The following is a 16,976-nucleotide window of genomic DNA, read 5'->3' as shown; positions in this document are numbered from 1 at the left end:
ATGAAGGACACCATTTGTGTTCCCTCCAGTTGGCGTCAACCTATCATCAGATGGGATCAGATCAGATCTCATTCATGTAAATCCATAGAGCATGCAGATCCACGTATGGTACTATACTTTCTGTTTCCCTAATTGATTCAGTCTGTTGGTAGTGATAGTGTGACAGTACTATGAATGGATGAATCACTAGGCATCTGGGGAACCAGATCTGATGGGTTCCACATGAAAGAGCTGGGAATCAATAAGCCAGTGGTCACTGTCCAGCAGCCATAATGGTGCACAAAGGCAATATGTATGCACCGTTCCTATACTGGTGTCTTTGCATTTCACATAGTTTGAGCTATCATATGCATCTTTACAAAGCATTCCGAAGGACCATGGTATTCATATTTGTGATGTTTTGTTTTTCTGTTGGATTACGTAGGATACTGTAAATGTATTTATTCTTTTTATTTATTATCCCTTTTTATATGGATTCTACACATTTAAACAGTGAATTACATAGATTGTTTATCATTTCCATAAGTCCCTTCACAAGTAGAGATCGGTAGTCTCCGTCTGCTACATTCACAGCAACACACAGTATGGTCATGTCATCAGTAGTTAGCTGGATGTTAAGTCAGCTTGTGATGTGGGGTCTCATGCAAGAAACTCTGGTTTGATCCCCTGTGGTGCTATATAAATGATTCCCTTCCTTTTTTTAAATTTAAAATGTATTTTGTTTACTTTAGAGACGAGTATTTTCGAATGAAACTTCAGTGGAAGTCAGTCAGTGAAGAACAAGAGAAGCGAAATTCCAAACTCCGAGATTATAGAAGTTTAATAGGTATGTTTTTTTCTTCTAATCTTTCTTATTGTGTAGCAGTTTGTGTACATTTTTGTAATGTATGAGAATGATTCTAGGATGTTTGGTTAAATGACAGCAGTAACAACCCAACGATAATGGGTGTCTATTAAAAATAACAAATATCCCTTTTTTCTATATATATATATTTGTATACTTTTTTAAGAGTCGGCTCTATTGTACAGTAAACAAAGAGAGACTTTTAGATTATAACAGTTATGGTGCAAAATTGAAGGTGTACAGATAGGCAAACACATTTAAGGCGAAGGCAAATGTAAAAACAATACCTTACCACAAGGGTTCAGGTCAGTGGCATAAGTACCATACAGCAGACCCCAAAGCTGTGGGGTGGGCCAGACTACGGGGCCTGATGTATGGTAGTCCCCCTCAAATGTGATATAACGTTGGACTGCCACCAGCTGCAAATAAGTGGGAGACGGCTCATGTGACCTAACATGTATGGTTTGTTTGTGTGCTTGGATCCAGGGGGGGGGGTTTTCAAAATAGCAATTTTCTATTTGGGATCATCCACATACTAGTAAAAAGTATATTAAAAGTATATTATTATAATATTTATATTTTTATAGGCACTTACATTGTTGGGAGGGTATAGTTTTCCTTTAAGTGATGTTTTTAACTGCGCTGCAGCTAATGGCTCCATTTCTAAGTTGATCTGTTTTACACCACATTTTTACTGGCAACACATTGTGTTGATAAATTAAAGATAACTGGTACTCAAAGAAGTATACTTGTTTACCAAGAAACCAAAATATTCAATTAAAGGAGAAGGAAACCCTGTAGAAAAAAAACCCTGACTGGGAGATCGGTAGTCTCCGTCAATTTCAGCACATGCGCAGTTGTTGAAAACCGGCAAATTGCTCCAACTGCACATCCAACATACCGATCTCCTAGTCAGCTTACCAAGGACCCGGAAGATGGATGCCGTGAAGTCTGCTCCCAGAATCTACGCTGAGGGTAAGTATAAAGTATGGGGCATTTCCCTGGGGGGAGGAGGGAGGGGGTCTACATGGGGTGGGGGTACAGGGTTTTTTTCTACAGGGTCTCCTTTAAGAACTATTATTCCATTAAGCATTTCTTAAGATGTCTTGAAGGGGTAGTTTGCCTTCTAATTGTTTTTAGTACAATGTAATAATAATATTCAGAAAACAAATTGCAGTTGGTCTTCATTTGTTTTTTTTAATGCTTTAGCTTTTTGTTCAGCCAGTTTTTTATTTCAGTAGCTATTTATTTGCTAGGGTCCGATTGGCTATGTATCGGACATTCTATAACATACTAAGTTAAGTTCGAGGGCTATCCATTTAAAAATGTATGTTGCACACAGTTGCTGAGGGAAATGATATAGCGGTGCTCTACCCTGTTTGGAAAATTATTGCACAAAGTTTTTGTGCTTTTGATGTCCTAAAATATATTTTCCTTTTATAAATCCAACTTAAAAAGACAAATTAAAAGTGTAAAATTCAGTGCTTCATTTATGAACGTGCTTCTTTTTATTAAGATTTCTCCATTAAGCTATGCAAAAATCTGTTTTAAAGGAGAAGGAAAGGCGCCCTGCACTTGGGGGTACCAAATGTTAGGCACCCCCAAGTGATTGTATTGACTTACCTGAAACCCTGGGCCGGTGCTCCTATCAGCATAAAACTATACCGGCCTGGGGTTATACTAGTGAGCACCACAGAACGATCCTCTTCCGGCGGCTTCTTGCTTCAAATTTCCCGGGGCAAACAAATGTGCAGTTGAATGAAATAGCCGACTTCTACTGCGCATGTGAAGCGGCTTGAAGAAAGTGGAAGATGGAAGAGGATCACTCCATGGTTCTCACTGGTATAACCCTGGCCCAGTGCAGTTTTCTGCTGATAGGAGCACCGGCCTGGGGTTTCAAGTCAATACAATCACTTGGGCGTGCCTAACATTCGGCACCCACCAAGTGCATGATGCCTTTCCTTCTCCTTTAAGCAGTAATGTCCTTTTAAATTCTAAACACGGTGTAATTTTTTTTCTGTCTGGCATTCATGAGCTGTAGCTGTCATGTTAAGCTCTTTAAAGATTAGTGGATGTACTTAGGCTAGCACACTGAATGTTGAAGATCTAGTTCTAGTGAAAATGAGCAGGGCTTCTCTTTCCCCTGTCAAATATTTAATGTCATTTTCTTTATCTCTTACATTAGAAAAAGATGTCAACCGCACAGATAGAACAAACAAGTTTTACGAGGGTCCGGATAATCCAGGATTAAATTTACTTCATGACATTTTAATGACATATTGTATGTATGATTTTGATCTTGGTAAGTAGTGGATATTCATTTTCTTTTCTCCCTCTCTGTCTTTTTAAAGCAATTAGATACCACACTTTGGACAAGACATAAGAGAATTTTTTCAGTATTTTACATTTTACAGTCCCTTATGTGTTTTTCAGTTTAAAAGAAAAAGAAACCTTGACTGATACCAACTTAATTAGTATAGCTGTTGAGGATTTTTCTATCTTCTAGCAGCAGCATACTTTCTTTTATTTAACTTTTATTCACTTTTAAAGATTGCTTTATAGGATTGGCCAAAGACGTACATACTTTAATCTTTTCTGTGGGAAAGGTCCTTTGATAGGCAAACTGTGTAACATTAACATTAAGAGAAAAAGCAAGCAAAGCTAGAATCACAAGGTTTAGTATTTGTCATAGTCAGATTAAAATTTCATGTATAATATTAGTACTCCTAAATTACCCCAACTGAATTTTAAAACCTGCCCGATGTGCTCGTATCCATGGTACAATGAAATTTGTCAGGATCATCCTACCAAAATACATGTAACCAGCTGACTTTTTCTTCCCTGTTTTCCTGCATGTCTTTGTTAAGGCTTTTTTCACTCTGCAATCTTATAAACAGTGTTGTACAGAAAGTACAGAAAAAAACTACTTTTACGGAGCACTGTCATAAATCCATTTATTTTTTTTTTAAATCCAAGTTTTTGATTTGGCAGAATATGGGATTCTCTGGAAAATGGGTGATTTCTGAACTAAACCATAATTTGAATTTATATTTGATTTAAAAAGTACATTATTTGTAAAGAAACATTTTTTTCCAGAGCTTTACAACACTAAGGATTTGAATTAGATATGGTCAAGCTGTTTCAAAATTTTTTTTTTGAATCCTGCAAAAAGTCTTCTGAGCTGAAATCCTGGATTCAGTTCGACCCTAATTTTTCTTGAAGTTTGATTACCATGCACTACCTTTTTAAATTTATTTCATATGGTCCATGGAATTAGATGCATCAAGTGCCTCATGGCAATCACATATTAAAGAACACTGGTGGAACGCGACACACTAGCTTGCGTTTTGTGCTTTTATTCCCTGGCACTTCCCACGTGGGCTAACAAGTGCTGGGTAATGAAGGCCCATAACATATAACATATACATTGTTCAACATACTATACTGTCCAAAAGACTTACAAAGTTTGCCTTAATAAAGTTATGCAATATAAAAGAAATTGTGGTACCTGTAAATCCTTGGTGTGTGCTAATGCTGTGCAGAATGGCGTGAAAACCACAGGTCAAGCAGGTTCGGACAGACTCCCACACACATTTTTGCGGGTCACCGGTGGGTACGGGTGCACTTTTATTCTGCTCTTCCCATCCGTGACCTTACTGTGCCGGTTTTTCGGCTCTGGCAGCTTCCATTTATAGGTGCACGCCTGCCCTGTCTCCTTTTGCAATGCCAGAGATGGATGGGTTGGGCACGGGCCTATAAATGGAGGTACTGGCTGGTTTATGGTCGGTGTGGGTTGGGAGCTGATGGGTTAGGGTCGGGTGTGGGTCAAATTTGTGTCGATCCAGAAATCACTAGCTTGCACAATGAATGGTCAGCAAAAGGAAGGAGTTGTGCCTCATGCCATTACATGTGTAGGCAGCAAAAGGAAGAGAGCAACCTGTTACTGAATAGTTGGTGGCAATAAGTAAAATCTGTCTTTAAGCAGGAACAGGCAGCATTCTTATTACATGATAAAGCAAATGAAACATTTTTAAATGTAGAATTTATTACATTATTTTAAGCATTCTATGGCTTGTAGTAGAAATTGGTACTTTGATTTCAATTATCATTTCTAATATTGTGTGAAGCCATTGTCTGACTTGATGGTCATATTTTTACTTTTGTTATCTTTAAGCAGCATATATTTACTTCTAGTTGCTATTTGCTTTTTTGTTATGTTTTAGGATATGTGCAAGGCATGAGTGACTTGCTTTCTCCTGTTCTCTATGTTATGGAGAATGAAGTAGATGCCTTTTGGTGCTTTGTATCATACATGGATCAAATGGTAAGTACCAAATAGTTTAAAAATATTACAGCATAAATCATTTTAAATTTTTTTTTGTTGGGGATGCATTTATTTTATCAAGGAAATATAACTGAATCAGGAGATATTCTGGTTGTACAACATTTACTTCTGTCTTTCGGTATTACTGTAAGATGCTACTGGTATTTACCTCTTTCAGGAAAGTGCTGGGGTGCTTTTAAGGGTTGAACTTGAACTAATATCTGTTATTAACCCAAATAACGGTCAATTAGTTGTGTGATCTGCAGGCACACAAATGTTAATGCTTGTTACAAAAAAACAAGCTCCCATAAAACCAGCAAACATCTTATCCAAACCCATTTCTTCACATATCTTTCCAGCATCAGAATTTTGAGGAGCAGATGCAAGGAATGAAGCTGCAGCTAGTTAATTTGAGTACTTTGCTGCGGTTACTGGACAGTGGTTTCTGCAGTTACCTTGGTAAGTATGGATTCAAAGAGCTTTTACTGTAAATGGAGTGACAAGCATCTTGAGTCATGCACAAGGGAACTAGTCAAGGGGATAATACAATTTCAGCTGCCAGCATCAAAGGCATATACATGTTTTCCTCTGAATGCTTCATAAACTCCTCGCTACAAAGCTAAAAATAGTACTGAGCTAGGATAAAGAGTATAGTTCAGTAGTCTTAAAAGTACAAGGAGCCCTTTGTGAACTGGATACCATTTTTAAAGGTTAATACTAAATATTTTTTTCTCTTTTATTGTGCAGTATAGTTATGGGACCTGTTATCCAGAATAGTAGGGACCTGGGGTTTTCCAGATAAGGAATCTTTCCATAATTTGGATCTTTATACCTTAAGTCTACTAGAGAATCGTGTAAACATTAAATAAACCCAATAGGCTTATTTTGCCTCTAAATGTACTGTTTTATTATTACAGAGAAGAAGGAATTCTTTTTTAAAAATTTTGATTATTTGGATAAAATTGAGTCTATGGAAGACGGCCTTCCCCTAATTCTGAGCTTTCTGTATAATGGGTTTCCTGAAAACGGATCCCATATATGTATTTGATTTCAGTCTACTATTTCCTAACTTACCAAGCTAATGTTTTTAATAATAAATCTCTCAAAACGGAAGTGCCATTATTGTTCTCAGCATAAATAAATGATACAAAAAATATGTTTTGTAAATCCATAATTTGTCAGCATAATGTCCTTTTGTTTTGCATTTTTCCTTTGTCACAAGGATGCCAGGTAAACAATATATTTGTTCCCAATGCAAAGCAATCTGTTTATTGTAATGGAGGTCATCTGACACTGATACATTTGATGCAGTGTTTCTAGATTTAATTTATTCTAAGGATAAAAATTTTCATTAATTAACCTGAATTATTAGTGCCATTCAAGAGACTTGCATGTGCTTATTAGGCTTATTCTCTCCATTTTACAGTTCAGGAGAACTAAAAGTTAAAAGATTGTCTGTTTAGAAAAGCATCTGAGCAACCTCAACCAGTTTGTATTTACCTTTGACTATACTAGTGGATTGACAATAATACTTTTAATGGTAATTATGTTCTGTACTGATATATTACATTGCCAGATGTCTTGCAATACTTGTCCAACTATCTATCTGATCCATTTTTTTTTTAGAATCTCAGGACTCTGGATACTTGTATTTCTGTTTCCGGTGGCTTCTTATCAGATTTAAAAGGGAATTTAATTTTCAAGATACTCTACGATTGTGGGAGGTAAGTCTACTGTTGCTGCAAACATGACAGAGCCTTTTTAACTAAATCTGTGTTTTTGCATGCATGTATATATAAATATATTTAGTGCTGGAGAGAGTGATGAAGCACTGTTTAGAGACACATGCTTCCATAGACTCATACATTTGCAAAGATACTTCAAACTAGTTGGAAGGACACAACTGTTTATTTTTAATTTAACTTTTTTGCAGTGGTTTGGATGGCAAGGAGGAAAATGAACAGGAATTTTTATTTTTTTATTTTTCAGCATTAATCCACTTGTTTTTCAGCATTAATCCACTCTTTTATATTCTCAGGCTGAAAATGCTGCCATCCTCTAATCAAGATGTATAGATCAGTCTTAGTCTAAGAAAGTCACTGTTTGAATCCTATTAAATGTAAAAACGGAGCAACCTCTATAAGTATTTCTGATACTTCTTAGCTAATACTTATGCCATCATTGAGTAATTTAGCCCTGAATGTGACTGGGATACTCGTGTCTACTACGTATAGACTGTGCTCTCTTTCTTTTTGAAGAGTACTGCCATTAGTCCTGATACATATATACATATACTGTATGGCATAAGTCTTAACCATCTTAGAGATGTAACTTAATATGATTCCTTCTGTATCATGAATGTTTAATGCAACATGACTTTCACAGTTTTATATTACACTGTTTATAAAAGAGTAGAAATGATAAATAGAAAATAACAATGTAAGTGTGTAAGGGGAATTTCTTGACACAGACCCCCAACCAGGTGCGCTCCGCCAATGAGGCGAGCTGAGGCGCTCGCCTCAGGCGGCAGCGCCAGATGAGTTTCCATGGGCGGCAAAAAGCCGCTCCTGTCACTTTAAAGAGCCGAATTTCCTGTTTTGAAACCGGAAATTCGGCTTTACTAGTGCGAGAGAGCGCAGTTGCGCTCTCCGCACTAGTGTTTCTGCGAGGGGAGGGGCGGCATTTAAGGAGCCGCCTCAGGCGGCATCTTCATTAGAATCGGCGCTGCCCCCAACATAAGAAGTCGAAAACACCAATTCTTAAAAAATGAAACTTTGTTTATTTTTCTGGTACGTCACTGGCAGTCAGATACAAATCTCAACAGACCTTTCAACAGTCGTTTCCACTTTAAACTTTTCAATTGCTTTCCGACTTAGTAGTCTGTGCATTACTACCCAGCGTTTAGAATAGGATTACTTTTTACTCACAACCTGCTGGTCCTCATCGGTCTGGCTCGGTGATCTGGTGCACCACTACACCCCTTCACCATTCCACCAGTCCCCCGCTTCGATCATCCGACACTCGACCAGTGCCCCTTGACCACTCCGGCGGGTATCAGCCACCTGGACTTGAAGTCTTCTACTTCCACCCTCTCCTGCCTAACAACCTCACCACTATTACCCTATCTTGGGAATTATTCCCCGGATCCTAATCCGACTATGCTCCTTGTCGGGGCAAAAGACTACCCTTTCTTGCTCCCTATCTCTGACACCTAGTGCCAGCTATTACTGAAACTTCCTGTCTAGTGAACTACCTGTTTCCGGGCTGGTGTTCTTCTTCTCAGCGAACCCTTGCATCACTTCGCCTCCTCCCATCAAAAAGCCTCTGACTATGGGTGTGGCTGCCCTTTTATACTCAGTTTGGGGAAATTCCCTCTAGGGGTTGGAACACAGAACTGCTTCTAACTATAACACTCTACTGCCACCTAGTGGTTTTTTGAAATAACCATTTACACAGTGTTACATACAAATTCTCATTAACATCACATAATTCACAAATAACATTTTAACCCTTTCACCCACCCAAACACAATTCACTCTCTTACAGGTGCACAGCATGGAGCATGAAAATCACTTCCCATGGAGCAAGCAAATGTTAGTTGTACTACTTGTAGTTTAATAGTTTTACTTTAACAATGTTATCATGAAAAGTATAAACTATATTGTACCACAACAGGTGAGCCTCGGTTATCATTTAATAAATTCAGTAAATTCAGTTAATAAATTGTGCAGTAAAATATGAAAATAACCTATTCAGGATTCTGTGTTCGGAGGACTTACTTATGCAAAAGTATTATGGTAAAATGCAACGCAATTATCCAAAATGGCTTAAAATACCTCCCAACAGTCCCATTTTTAGAGGGACAGTCCCTCTTTTGACAGCTCAACCTGCAGTCCCTCATTTGTACTGGAAAGTCCCGTTTTTCTCTGCACTGAACAGCCAGAAAAAGAAACAAAGTTTCTAACTCAATTGGCTTTTGGCGGAGAGCCCAGAACAGCCACAGCTGCATATAAGATACTTTTGTTACAAGTTGAGATAAGCACATAAGTAATTGTAACAATATAAGAAAACTGTAATAACTGGGGAAAAAAACACAGAGATAACCTTACAAATTTCGTAAAATGAACATGGTAAGAAGGGGTTGTGGTCACACAATGGGCGTGGACAAAAATTTTTCACCGTGATACGTGTGGCAAATTTTCTGTCCCTCTTTTTATTTGCAAAATGTTGGGAGGTATGCTTTTGACTGAGGTCTTTTGTATTATGTGACTATACAAGACTTATTTAGAGAGGGGTCTCTCTGTTGATGGCGTTGTTGCTACGTGTGTGTTTGTACAAGGTACAGCCATTACACTAGATGCTGCCATGACTTGTGATGGGCGAATCTGACACATTTTGCTTTGTCGAAAATTTGCCTGAAATGCATTGAAGTCTATGGGCGCAATTTTTTTTTTTTTTTTGAAGCAAGACAAATTTCTGATGTGCAACAATTTTTTTTCACCAGTTAAAGTCTATGGGCATCATTGAGGAGAAACTTGGAGAAAAAAAATTTCACTCATCACTAGCCATGACCTCTAAACCATATCCCTCCATCTGCAGAATAACTTTGGGCCCCATTTTAAGGAGCATCCTTTCATTTCCAACACATTTAAATCCCGAAATTCCATAAAAGCAGTCAACATTTCCTTTTAATCAGGTCTTGTTAATATTACATGTGTAGAGAGACATAACTTTTGACCATGTTTATATAACTATACACAAAGCCAATTGAGCAGTACAGATGTGTTAATAAATTGAGCATTTATTTTTCAATACTCCTCCATTAGCTATACAGGTGTATACTATGGGGACCTTAAAGGGATACTGTCATGGGGAAAAAAAAATTCAAAATGAATCAGTTAATAGTGCTGATTCTGCACTGGAATCCATTTCTCAAAAGAGCAAACATATTTTTTTATATTCAATTTTGAAATCTGACATGGGGCTAGACATATTGTCAATTTCCCAGCTGCCCCAAGTCATGTGACTTGTTCTCTGATAAACTTGAATATAAAAAAATCTGTTTACTCTTTTGAAAAATGGATTTCAGTGCAGAAGCCTGTTTTCTAGAAACAGTTTTGCATTGCATTTGTTATGAAATACCATATTATAAGGGTTTTAAAGATTTAAATTGTAAAAGGTAATAATAGTGGTAATAATGGTTAAAGCAGTTTAGTTTAAAACACAAAATCTGCAAAATGTTGTGTTGCAATTTGCAGCCATATCTTTTAGTCATGTCTGGGAATCACAAATGGAAATGTGGCTTTATTTACCAATGTGCAACAATATCAAAAATGTTGCAATTGTTATCTCATTATTTGCATGCAAATAGCAGAAAGCAAAACTTTATTGCTGCCTGTGTATAATACATGTGTAAATGTTTCACTTTGTGTAAAAAGAAGCAGGTTCGGATGTAATGGATGAATTTTCCTGCTTGCATAAAATGTCCTTAGTGCTAGGCTCCAGATGAGGGCACTCATGTAGCATCTCTCATGCAAACAGGCTGCCGTTTGCCATGCAGTTACTAGATTGACATATGCTTGAAGAGAGCATCCAATCCATCTGTCATAGCCCATAACTCTTGTCTGCTATCTTAATGTGTTTCTAAACTTCCCTTTAGTATTCATATTGCTTGAAATTTCAGTAATAGCTGAATCAGATCAGCATTCCAGTGCTTTCTAAATTATGACCTTAAGAAACGGAATATTTTATTTGACATATTTATATGTTTGTGCGAGAGAGATATGTATTTAATTTTTTTTTCATTCTGGTTACTGAACAAATCCAATGAAATGTGAGTCCTTTAATTTCAATCTTTTTTTTAGAAATAGCACAAATGAAGAGAAAAGGAATCCATGGCCAGGCCCATTTTAGCATTTTTTTTAAATAGCTCAATACATACTCGTATTAGTGATTCAAGTTTTTTGTTTGAATCAATTGAAAGGTTGTACCTGTCTTACAGGTTATATGGACAGATTTGCCTTGTCAGAATTTTCATCTGCTTATTTGCTGTGCTATCCTGGAATCAGAAAAACAAATAATAATGGAGCAACATTTTGGATTTAATGAAATTCTTAAGGTATGTGGCGTCATTTTCTAAAGTCTTTGTATTTATTTGACAAATTATATCAAAATTAAATAATATTAATTACCAGTTGGTATGTGGCTAAAAGTCGTATAATCAAATCTGAGCAAAAAAAATGGAAATATAGATCACCAAAAAATATTATTTACAGATCTACCCAAGTTGAAACTGCAGTTTATTCTATTCTATATCTTTTGCTATATTGCATAGATATTTCAAGTATAACCTTTCCACAGAATGGATGGCTTTAGACCATCCTTGACTTGTATATGATCAACTTAGAATAAAAAATAGTTTTTGTGGGCTGCACCAATGCCAACATTTTATTTGAAATTTGAATAAAAAATCAAAAGCATTATGAATGTGTGGGCTTGGCCGAAGCCTGTGGGACCTGTCATTTACCTGCGGGTTGTGCCGACACTCAAGATATTTGCGCTGTGTGCGGGTTCGGCCTAAGCTCTTTCTGCTGCTCTTTCTGCCATTCCCATGACCTATCTGTGCTCTGCATCTATTTGCTGACATGTGCCTACCCTGCCCCACCCAGCCCCCTCTGTGACTTCAGAGACAGGGCAGTCGAGCACAGATATAGGAATAGACGTGGACCTATGGATCTGATCAGGTGCGGATAATGAAGGGATGCATTAGGGATGGGTGCAAGCTGACCATTTGTCGACTCGCACATCACTACCTCACATGGTTTTATTGCATTGGATTCTTGAGTTTGTGTTACCTATCACCAGACCTTAAATATATATATTTATTTTAATAACTTTATTATAATTTTGATCTTCAGTTAAATCGGGTTTACCTGTATTTCACTTTCCTATTTTTGCTTCTTGCTGTCTAATATGCACACAAAGTCCTCACAAAACACACTATAGTTATGATATGCCAATCCATTCAAACATCATCAGTATACATTTAAAATTTAAACATATTTGAATGAAAAGACATTATTAACTGTGAACATTCAACATCAGCACTGTTTTTCAAAATCTTGGAAATGTTTATTCTAAATTACTGGGACTACAAGATCATTGTAAATCACTGCTTAGTTGCCTTCTCACTCCGGCGGTTATTTATTGTCATTTTTGTTATTTAGCACATCAATGAACTTTCCATGAAGCTGGATGTTAATGATGTTCTGAGTAAAGCTGAAGCAATTTCTTTGCAGATGATGAAGTGCAAGGTAATTTGATGTAGGCTGCATATTTTTGCCACTCTGGAGGGGTAGGACTGGCAGTTCTTTATTGTTTTTGATGTAAAAGCTATTATTTTAGTTTTGAGCTAAAATATAAAAAAGTTATATTCTAAGATATGATAATACATTCAAGCTGCATGTCTTGATCAAAGTGTAATGTTGAAACTATACAGTAGTCAGTAATATCAGGTTTTAAGAATGATTTATCTTCTCCTTTAAAGGGGTTGTCCTCTTCAGTAAGCACAACTCACAATACTATAAATTATGTTCCGCCCCAGCATGACACCTCCCCACCTTCACTCTGTCTCTCTCGCCTTCCCACAGGCCGGCAGCTTGATCCGTAACAATACAGAGAACAGTTAGTTTATAAATAGGAAGAACAATTACTTCCTATAGGTTGTAATAGGGAGGACAGCTATGCAAATTAAGAGATAACATGCAGTCAGTTTTGAAGCTCCTTCTGCCAGTACACGGTGGTAAGGTTAGTTTCAATGCACTGGTCGGCGACTACCTCCCCTGGTGCCTCTTCTTACTCCAGCTCTACAAAGAAATGCTAATTTCCCAGGTAAATATCTCAATAACAATTGAGTTTTTTTTTATAGACATACATTACATAGTTGCTTAAAGGAACAGTTCAGTGTGACAAAAAAAACTGAGTAAATAGATAGGCTGTGCAAAATAAAAAATGCTTCTAGTATAGTTAGTTAGCCAAAAATGTAATGTATAAAGGCTGGAGTGACTGGATGTCTAACATAATAGCCAGAACCCTGGGTGTATGCATTCCTAGCATGTGCTCTACAATACATTCATTCCAGTCAGCTTAAATAAATCTTTGATTGTGACGTGCAACTGAGAATTTACCTTTCCATCTAGATTAATCAAGTTATCATTTTTGAGGACTGATAATGTGAGAATTTACACCTCCATGCTAAAAGCATAAGTTTTTGCATAAAAAGATGCCTACCTGCTGACCACAATTTTCCTGGTAAAAGTTCTGGTTTGCTTTTTGTTGCAGGATTTACCACTGAATGTTTGTGATGTTATTGGCTTAAAAAACAATGGTGTTGCAGGACCATATGAAACAACAAATGAAGAAAGCCGTGCCAAAAAACATAAAAATGCAACACCTCAGTATGTCCCAGTGCCTGTAATTGCTGCTAATGGAACACAAAGTGCTGCAACCCATGAAACTTTGCCAAACAGTTTTCACACACCAACTTCTGCCTAATAACACTAGGAACTGTCAATCGAGGGAATTTTCTGAAGAAAACTCACATGAACAGGTTTTGGAGCATTCCGAACATTTTTATCAAGCAGCAACTTTTCATGAAAGCTTTTCAAAAAGAAAGATATGAACAAATTATTTTTCTAGAGGACACAACCCACCTCGGTTCTTACTCTGTCATTCCTTTAAGCCTTTCAGTGATAAAGCAAGTTTACATTGTAAACTGGAAATATTTATTTTTGGTGGCTTACATGACAGCAATTGAGAAAAACCAACTTGAAGATCACAAGTTTTATATTGTATTCCTAAAAAAAGTGCAACAAGCTTAAGTTTTGTTTATAACTGCTGATAATGTTTCTATATGTTGTAGTATTAACTTTACTGATAGCTGTGTATGTTTAAGGAAAACTCAACTACATTTTTTTTTTTTTTTTAAATCTCATTTTGCAGTGTTCAATAGAGTCTCCTATAAAATCCCAGAGGAAAATACATGGGGATAATAGATATAAAGTATACAAATAATACATAGAACAATTACAATGCATAAGTATTTCATTACAAGAACATTTCAGAAGACAGAGAGCCTATAATAATTTCCTAATTCTACTTATATTACTCAGTTTAATTTACCCTTGCCTTTCCCATGTACATTTATACACACACACACACACACACACACACATATATATATATATATATATATATATATATATATATATATATATATATAATGTTAAAGAGATTATATATTTTGAGCAAAATATTAAATTAAACATTTATTGTAACCAAAGATCATTTGAATATTAATACTTTCAGTTAATACTCATCATTGCAATATTTTCCTGCGTTAGTAAAAAAATAATGGCTAAATGAAACGATTTCCATTAAGCACAGTAATATTTTCTTTCTATGATGCATCCAATGCTGCACATATTGCTGCAGAATGGTGTGAGAACAACAGAAAAAACAGAATAGTTACTTAATTTAACAAGTTAATCTTACACTGGTCACTTAATCAGATGTATTTAATACCGGTAAGTGGTGCATTTTCAGAAGCATTCAGTGCCCTGCATGATTTCTGGTCATATGTTTTGGAAGTAAATCACTAAATGTATCACTTGTACAGTAAATTCTGTAAAAATTAAATAAATCTGTAATGATTTGTACAGATATTTCAAGCAGTTTTCTCATTTGCTTTAATGTTTTTTTCTTATAGAGTAGTAAAACATAACTTCATATGCAGCCATATTTACAGCAATGTACACCTATGGGACCTGTTATCCAGAATGCTCGGGACCTGGGGCTTTCTGGATAACGGATCTTTCCGTAATATGCATCTTCATACCTTAAGTCTGCTAGAAAATCATGAAAACATTAAATAAACCCAATAGGCCTAGTCTGCTTTCAATAAGGATTAAATATATCTTAGTTTGGAATCAAGTACGAGGTACTGTTTTGTTATTACAGAGAAAAATAAAATACATTTTTAGAAATTTGGATTATTTGGATAAAATTGGGTCTATGGGGAATGGTCTTTCCATAATTCTTTCAAATAACTTTTTGGTAGAATATTTGTTTTTATTAATAATAAATGTGGAGCTATATAAAGGCACAAAAAGTTCTATTTATAACTTTTCTACTAGATATACAAATAATGCACATTATTTAAAGTGGATGTCCAACAAAATATGAAAACTTGCAATGTTATGAGCAGTTAGGAAAAAGGAAAGAATGAATTACAAGTGACTTTGATGTTACTTTTTTGTTGAGATTTTTTCTGAATTCCTGGTTTTCCAAGAAACAACCATGGGAAACGAATACAGCAAAATATTCAGCTTGAAGGCCTCACTCCACCCTAGAAAACTTAGAAGATTGGCTCATATGAGAGGGATTTTGTAGTAACTCAAAAAACATGAAAGCAAGCATCTGCTTGCTACAGGAGGGTAATGTCAGTGGCTTAGTTTAGAAATAAATGTTTTATAATATATATTATACATTTCAAGCCTTTATTCTTGTATTGTGAGACAGCATATATTTGTACATTGCTATTCAAACCTGTTAATTCCAAGGACACATAGGCAAAATCTGGTCTCAATTTCAAGGACCTTAAATCATTTGTAAAAACTTTAATATTCAAAATTAACACAATGAAATGGACTATTTAGGTAATTTATAGATTCAGGCAAAAACAACATTTACAAGCACGTATCCTTTCACAGCACTGGCATGTCCAGCACTCAGTACAGAAGTACTGAAACAGACCAGTATGGGCTGTATCATCACTTTCTTGGAGATGACACAAAGGCACTTATTTATTATTTTTTTTCTTTTCCAGAACACCATGAGCTCTGCAGCATTGGCTTCAATCAAACTCCATCATAACAGACTGGTCTGTAATTGCCAATCTGACGGAAAAGGGAAAGTGGTCATTTTAAATACTTCCTAACTGTCGGTTATTTTTACCCAGCTTGAAACTTCTCTTCCTATCAGGGCTGGAACTAGGGGTAGGCAGAGTAGGCACGTGCCTAGGGCGCAAGGCTTGGGGGGCACCCGGCACGTACCTTCAACTGCTACCTACCCTAGTCCGGTCTGGAGCTATGTTATTTTTGTGTATACGCGCGCCTGTTAGGGGAGGGTGGCGTGCCATGTGACACGACTATCAGCGCTCATGCGTCTTGGCGTGTTTGTGAGCATGCATGCACACCGATGCAGCTGGCAGTGCGCATGCGCAGTGACTAGGCTGCCAGCGCAAATTTGTACACTCAGTGGAGGGTCAACGCGGCTGGCCAGGTTGCCTGGGGCGCCCGCCCAGTCAGGCCTGGCCCTGCTTCCTATGAGTGTTTTACAGATTATTCAATCTTTTTGGCTCCTTCACTTCAAGGTAGACCTGTGAGATGTATAGCGCCCCACTTCCAAATGAAAATGAAATCCCCCCCCATGTTGGATGGACAGTTTTTTGAACCATTGTGGCCCAAGCACCGATCTCGTTTTTCAAGTGAACAGTTCTGCTGCATGTTTGACTTGGAGTCTGAAAGACTTAAATTATGAGGGTATCTTTAACACCTGGATAACATACATAACATCACTTCCAAAACACATTAGAAAGCTAACGGTTTATACCTTTAGACAAACAACATGGTATGATGAAGAAACCTTAAGAGAACTCCCACTTATCCCAATACTCAGACATTTGGCAACAGGAACAAGGAAGACTGGATTTGGCACCACCCAGGAGTCATCAAATAAATAGATTGTTGG

General features: G+C 36.8%; 1 protein-coding gene across 1 annotated transcript in view; it reads left to right on the top strand.

The window, feature by feature from the left end:
* Positions 1–14,890, top strand: part of tbc1d15.S (TBC1 domain family member 15 S homeolog) — a 46,271-nt gene extending 31,381 nt beyond the window's left edge. The window contains exons 10-17 of the mRNA XM_018255951.2: positions 732–826; positions 3,030–3,146; positions 5,068–5,168; positions 5,528–5,627; positions 6,795–6,892; positions 11,170–11,286; positions 12,395–12,481; positions 13,509–14,890. Coding sequence (XP_018111440.1) covers positions 732–826; positions 3,030–3,146; positions 5,068–5,168; positions 5,528–5,627; positions 6,795–6,892; positions 11,170–11,286; positions 12,395–12,481; positions 13,509–13,721 — 928 coding nt within the window. The 3' untranslated portion in view covers positions 13,722–14,890. The remainder of the gene's footprint in view (positions 1–731; positions 827–3,029; positions 3,147–5,067; positions 5,169–5,527; positions 5,628–6,794; positions 6,893–11,169; positions 11,287–12,394; positions 12,482–13,508) is intronic.
* Positions 14,891–16,976: the final 2,086 nt, after the last annotated feature.

The sequence above is a fragment of the Xenopus laevis genome, chromosome 3S (assembly GCF_017654675.1).
Source record: "Xenopus laevis strain J_2021 chromosome 3S, Xenopus_laevis_v10.1, whole genome shotgun sequence".
Lineage (NCBI taxonomy): Eukaryota > Metazoa > Chordata > Amphibia > Anura > Pipidae > Xenopus > Xenopus laevis.
This window is presented reverse-complemented; position numbering and strand designations above follow the sequence as displayed.